The 6,593-nt window shown below is 35.0% G+C and overlaps 1 protein-coding gene across 1 annotated transcript; it reads left to right on the top strand.

Moving 5' to 3' along the window:
- Positions 1–5,775, top strand: LOC147069221 (basic juvenile hormone-suppressible protein 2-like). Its single transcript, XM_085951634.1, has 4 exons — positions 1–129; positions 1,109–1,948; positions 3,764–3,921; positions 4,764–5,775. Exons 1-4 carry the CDS (start codon positions 1–3, stop codon positions 5,773–5,775), a joined length of 2,139 nt encoding a protein of 712 aa, XP_085807760.1.
- The last annotated feature ends 818 nt before the right edge of the window (positions 5,776–6,593 follow it).

Genomic DNA, 6,593 nt, shown 5'->3' with positions numbered 1-6,593 from the left:
ATGGAGTTCTTGAAGAAGCAGATGAAGATTTTCGATTTACTAAACCATATCATACAACACAACTCCCTTGCTGAACAATTGACAATTGCCAATGAGTACAACTTGCTTGCCAACATGAATAATTTTGTGGTAGGGTATTTTATTAAAATTTTCTTTTTATTTTTATTTTTTTTTCTATTAACGCTTTCGCTGCTGAATAGATAATGAGATTTTAATTGCCCCCTTTAAAATGCACGTTAATTACATCGATCGGCCGCCTGGTCATTACGCGCCGTGTGCGTCTTCCGCGTCCAAAGTATTAAGGAAACAAACAGTTACATACTGATTACAAAATTTTTAAATATAATAATGAAAAGTTATTGCAACCAATTTTCAAAGCTACTATATCACAAGGGCGTCATGAATAAACAGAACATGAAGAAACAGAACGGTGACAATAATACAGAACATGAATAATTACAAGATAAAAAGAACTTTTTATATACAACGTTTTTAAATTTTCTGTTGAATCATATAAACTTGACTTGATTAGCTTAAACGACCAAAAAAATTGTACTTGATAGAAACACTGAATAAATATAGAATCCTGAAATGTCATTTTGACATTTCATATTGATTTCCATAGGAACGCACGTATATATTAATAATTTAGTTGCTAGGACCCCAGACCCCTAGCTACCAATAATAGTGTTATATTTTTACGGATTTCTTCCGAAATAACTTTTCATACAAAACAAAATTAACTGAAAATGAATTCAATTCTAAGAATACAAGAATTACAAGAATACTACCTAATAAAAACGTTGTAATAAAAAATAGTACAGTGACACCTCTTCACAAACATTCTGTTTCCACTTTTAATACCGAATAATATATCGGTATAATATGATTTTTAAAACCAGTATTTCGGTATAGAAAAATATTGGGATACCGGTTTTTAAAAACCGGTATTGCAATCCTTGGTTAATTTCAAATAAATACCGTTCTACGCAATACCTCGGGGTCACTGAAACTCACCCTTCTAAAGCCTCCTGACTAAAACAAGCTCCAATCCTTGTCTATATGATAAAATGACAAAATTTACCGCCGCATGCTTATTTTTTTACAGAAACCCGGAGTTTTCAAAGAATTCATACGATTGCAAAAGGGCGGCTTCCTCCCTAAATTCAAGATCTTCTCTTTGAGCTACGATAAATACAGAGATGAAGCCATAGCACTATTCAACCTGTTCTTCTACGCTAAGGATTTCGATACTTTCTACAAGACCGCTTGCTGGGCCCGTGAAAACATGAACGAAGGTCTCTTCGTCTACTCATTCACCATTGCTGTTCTCCACCGTGCGGACTGTCAAGGAATTCGACTCCCTGCGCCTTACGAAATCTATCCCTTCTTTTTCGTCAAATCTGATGTCATGGAAAAAGTAAACTATTTTAAGTCCCAAGGATACATTTATAAGGAAGAAGATGAATATATCTACGGAATAGAGTTAAATAAAAAGAAACGTGAATTCACAATCTACAACAACTACAGTTCCGGGTACATGGACTTTGACATTGAACGCAGAATGTCGTATTTCACCGATGACATCGGTCTCAATACATACTATTATTACTTTCACCATGATTATCCTTACTGGATGTTTGGTGATGACTTTGGATTGAACAAGGATAGACGTGGAGAACTGTACTACTATGTCCACCAACAGTTGATAGCTCGTTATTACCTCGAGAGATTGTCCAACGGACTTGGAGAGATCGCAGATTTCTCATGGTATGAGCCAATCGAGATCGGTTTCAACCCTAACGTGAAACACCATAACGGATATTCTATGCCGTATAGGCTTAATAACTATAACATGGTCTTCGAAGAAAATACGTATTACCTCCAAGAGGTTAGTGATTATGAAAGACGCATCCGTACAGCCATCGACCAAGGATCCGTTACTTTGGTGAGTATGTCACAAATATTAAAAAATACAGTTACTTTGAAAAATCTCGAACTTAACGCGAAATCAGTTAGTTATAGTGGATATCTTGGTCATATCTTTTTCATAAATACCATTGCAATGACGTTCTTAATCTAAATGACGCACTTACTCAAACTGAAAGCTTAACCCACCTCCCCCAACATATAACATTTAATATATTTTTTTAAATATAAAATATTATATTATATAGTCACCTCACTACTACAACTAGATAACTTAATTTTCACTGTTTTTGAGATAGCTATTGAATATGATCTTATGTTTTCTCCTTTAACAAATCGTCGCTATAGATTGGTTTGTCGAATATCCGTTTTTGTCGAAATCGACCTTTCACTGCAGAATGTTTTTTTTGTATCTAAATTGACTAGAACAATCCTTTTCTGTAAATTACTTTGTAATGGTAATGAATACATCATTCATATGCTGTAAAAATAACGATTTAAATATCTCCACGTATTTAAATATAGGATTATGAAATTTGCTTTTCGTCTCCTGATCATTTGGTCTATACGAAAAACCAATCCTACAGCGACGAAATGATAAAATAATTAAGTCAAAAGAAAATTGCTACTGTATTAATATTGTGTTTGAATATATTAGATAACTTCAAAACCATAAATGCACTAAATAAATAAAATAATATATCTACAATATTTTTTTTCAAGTAATTTCAAATTAACACGGAAGCAATTCCATAAACTAAGTGGTTATCTGTAATAATTCATAATACGGCGAAAAGTTAAGTTGGAACGTATATCGTATGAAATATATCTCTTCTTTGCGGAGGTCGGTCAAGTTCGTGTGTGCTCGTGTGTGTTTTCCTACCCGAAGCAAAATTTTCTGTACAAATTTCAAACAATAATCGAACACAACCTACATTTTTTTTGACAGCTCACGGTTACCCATAAGTTGAGGCAGTGGACGTGATGTAGGTAGTATTAATTTTCAAAATAGTCGGATCGCAATTCTCAAAATGTAATTGACCTACTCTATCTCGCTCTAAAACAACTGGGAAGGTCACGAGAGGTCACGTTAAAAGAGCACGTGTGACAGTTAACTTCCGTGATAACTACCTGCCAGAATATATAAAGTGATAAATGTGATTTAATATTTTTAACACATTTATCACTTTTTTATTGCATTTGGAGTTAAGTGATATGTTAGAATAGCTGATGTCTATAGTTATAGCACTTTTTCAAATTATTTTTTTGCCAACAAACGCATTATTTATTCAATCTTAATTAAATTTAAAAGACTACCTATTGTGAAATATATTAGCTAAATTTTTCAATAAAGTTTGTAACCAACTCATACTTTTAGAGAAATTTTAACATATTGCGTTTCATTTTACCGTTGATATATTGTATTATAATAATATATATGTGTCGCTATATTTCAAAATCAGCCAAGTCCACCTTTAGGATTTTTTTACTTCTTTCTGAATTGCGGAGGAACTACTGCTTTCTAATATTTCTGCATTATCAAAATGTGGAATTTGTTAATTTTAAATATTCTATAAGTACTCGAAATAATATAAACTTTCACCCTTTTGACTGTGTATTTGAGAAAACACAAAGCAAAGCAAAAGTTTTTCTCCTATTCATCTGTTATGGACTTGGCTGATTTTGAAATCTAGCGACACATATGTGGAAAATTGATACCCTGCTACTTTTGTTGATTTCATTTTATCCCTTAAAAATATTTATTGATTTCTAAGTAAACATAACGTGTTTTAAGTCAATAACGTATTAATGTTATTTAATATTTTATGCACAGTATGATGGAACCATCATCAATCTTAAGAATTTCGGAGATATTGAATCCTTGGGTCGCTTCGTCGAAGGAAATAAGGACTTGGGAGACATCAGATTCTTCGACTACCTTGCTGTCATCTCTAAATACCTTCTGGGAGCTGCAGTCTCTACACGTGATAAGTGAGTAAACAATTTAATATTAGTTTTATGCAGTGGTGTAGTCGAACACACGGCATTTTTTCAAACTGGAACGCGCTCCTGCGTTTTTTGAAACTGCTCTTAAGCCGGTTCTCACATCAGAACTCATCTCGTCTTAATTAACAAACGTTTCAAATACGTCAATGTGCCGTCATCGCTATTCAACACAAATAACAAAACACACGTTGCCAAATGGAGCTCTGCAGAATTGTCTAATGCGACTGTTTCGTTTGAAAAAAACATCTGGCTGTTGCAATTGACAGGTGCATCTTTCTTGGGCTTCGAGTCGAAGGGTCGAAGTCACATTCAGACACTTACGAATTGGTCATTCCTATACTAAGTCGCCGATAACCGCATTCAAATATCAATAAGTTTCGAAGGCTGCGCACGACTGTCGTTAGGTTGATGTGCGCGGTATTCACAAGCAACACTGAATCTCAGTTCTCGGAATGTTTGTTCGGCACATAAGACGAGTTTTGATGTGAGAGCTGGCTAACATTACAGCACGACTTACATACCAAGTCATCTACGTCACCATGGTTTGTATTTGCACGGTTTTGTCAGTCTTTGTATTTTTAATATGACTTTATTTATTCTAAACGCTACGTTTTAAATAGTTTGAATTATTAATTTGTTATGTACGAACTCAATATCATTTTTTATTAAATAAATAAGTAAATAAATAATATATTTACAAACGCAATATGCTTTTATTCTATTGGTATATACAAATCTAGATCTGCCTACAAAAGCTTTCTTCAATATCGCTATCTGTATGTAACAACATTGTCAGTGGTCATACAACTAAATGTTTCTTTCTACAGGGCTGACTATTTGGCAGCAGCCTTGGAACAATTCCAGACCGCCTTGCGTGACCCCATGTTCTACCAGCTGTACAGTCGCATCTTGAGGTTCTTCTACCGTTTCAAGGATTCCCTTCCACCATACACTAAGAGTGAGATCTGCCTTCCAGGAGTCAAGATCAACAATATTAAGTTCAGTCCTATTATCACTTACAAAGAAGACTACGATTATGACATTACTACTGGGTCCATCTTAAATAAGCGAGAGCTTGAGACTAATACAGAGAATTATGTGTTCTACGCCCGCCAAAACCGTCTCAACCACAAGCCTTTTACAGTGACTTACGATATCATCTCAGACAAAAATGCTGATGTCAGAATCAGGATGTACTTGGGACCAAAATACGACAGCTTTGGTAGAAAGATCAGCATGAATGATAACAGGCACAACTTTATTGAACTAGATATCTTCAGGTATGCCTTGAAAATTGGAAAGAACTCCATCACCCATGAGAATGTAGATTTCGGTGGCAATTCTTTCGATCCCACCGAGACCCGTGATATGTACCATATGGTTACAGATGCGCTTGCCGGTAAAGGACAATTCCGTCTTGACCAGACCGAAGCTCACAATGGATGGCCGCTCAGGCTTCTCATGCCAAAAGGCAGAAAAGGAGGTATGCAGTTCCAAATATACGCTATTGTGACTCCCTTCAAACCAGCAAAGATACCTTTCGGAACTGGATTCCCCTACATATACGCTACGGGAGTTGGAAGTGGAGCTCGTTACTCGGAAGACATGCCCTTCGGTTTCCCTCTAGATCGTACAATTGTTGAGAACGACTTCTTCTGCGATAATATGTTCTTAGGAGACGTTACCATCTACCACACCTGTGACACCGATAAAGAACCCGATGACCACCATCACCATGGAAACCACGATAACCATCACCATGGACATCACGATAACCATCACCATGAAAATTATCACCATGGACATCATGACCACTACAATAAAGCTATAAAACTATAATAAAGTGTTTTTTATGAAATCATAACCTCAAATACTTATTATTAATTGTAAATTATGTTTGACAATACTATTTAATAAATTATTTAATGAAACTATTGTTTTGTATGTTATTGAATTGCATAATTAAATACAAACAGTTTTAAAAATATTAAGAGCTCTGCTGATAATTTTGTGGACTGTATGATAATGAAATAAAGGTTTGTGGAGTAGGGTTGACAGATGTATGGGTTCCAGCCACAAACCCTGTTCTGGTGAGACTCCTGCGAGGCTATTCTAACCTATCACTTAACATCCAAAAAGAGCTAAATGTAATAAATATAATAATATGTTACAAAATGTTAACCGTCTGAACTGTCAAAAAGTGTTATTCTTTAACAGGCACTCTTTTGGCTGTGTTCACTTTTAGAGCGAGATACAGTACCTACGTCAATAACATATTGAGAATTGAGATGCAAGAAGAAAGAGAAAAAAATAATTACGATAGGTACGGCCTCAGCCTTAAGTTTTAGAACCCCGCGTGCTGTCCAATATCGAGTGATTAGTACTAACATATTAATATCTGTTTTACTACATGTTGCAATGACATGACTAATAAAATTTTAGGTTATGTTATGTTTGACGTTTCAAGCTGCAAGGCGGCTCTCGAGATGCAGTGCGTAAGGTGCTGGCCTTCCACCCAAATTTTAGGTTTGATCCCTGTGATAACAAAATATTTATGTGTTTTTCTGGGTGTTTGTGATTGTTCAAAATTACCAGACTCTTTTTATTTTCTAAAACTCTTTCTTTAAGAACTAAGGTACATGGTTGCTACATTAGTC

The sequence above is a fragment of the Rhyacophila brunnea genome, unplaced genomic scaffold (assembly GCF_057557595.1).
Source record: "Rhyacophila brunnea isolate RB1 unplaced genomic scaffold, BYU_Rbru_1.0 scaffold_24, whole genome shotgun sequence".
Taxonomy (NCBI): domain Eukaryota; kingdom Metazoa; phylum Arthropoda; class Insecta; order Trichoptera; family Rhyacophilidae; genus Rhyacophila; species Rhyacophila brunnea.
This window is presented reverse-complemented; position numbering and strand designations above follow the sequence as displayed.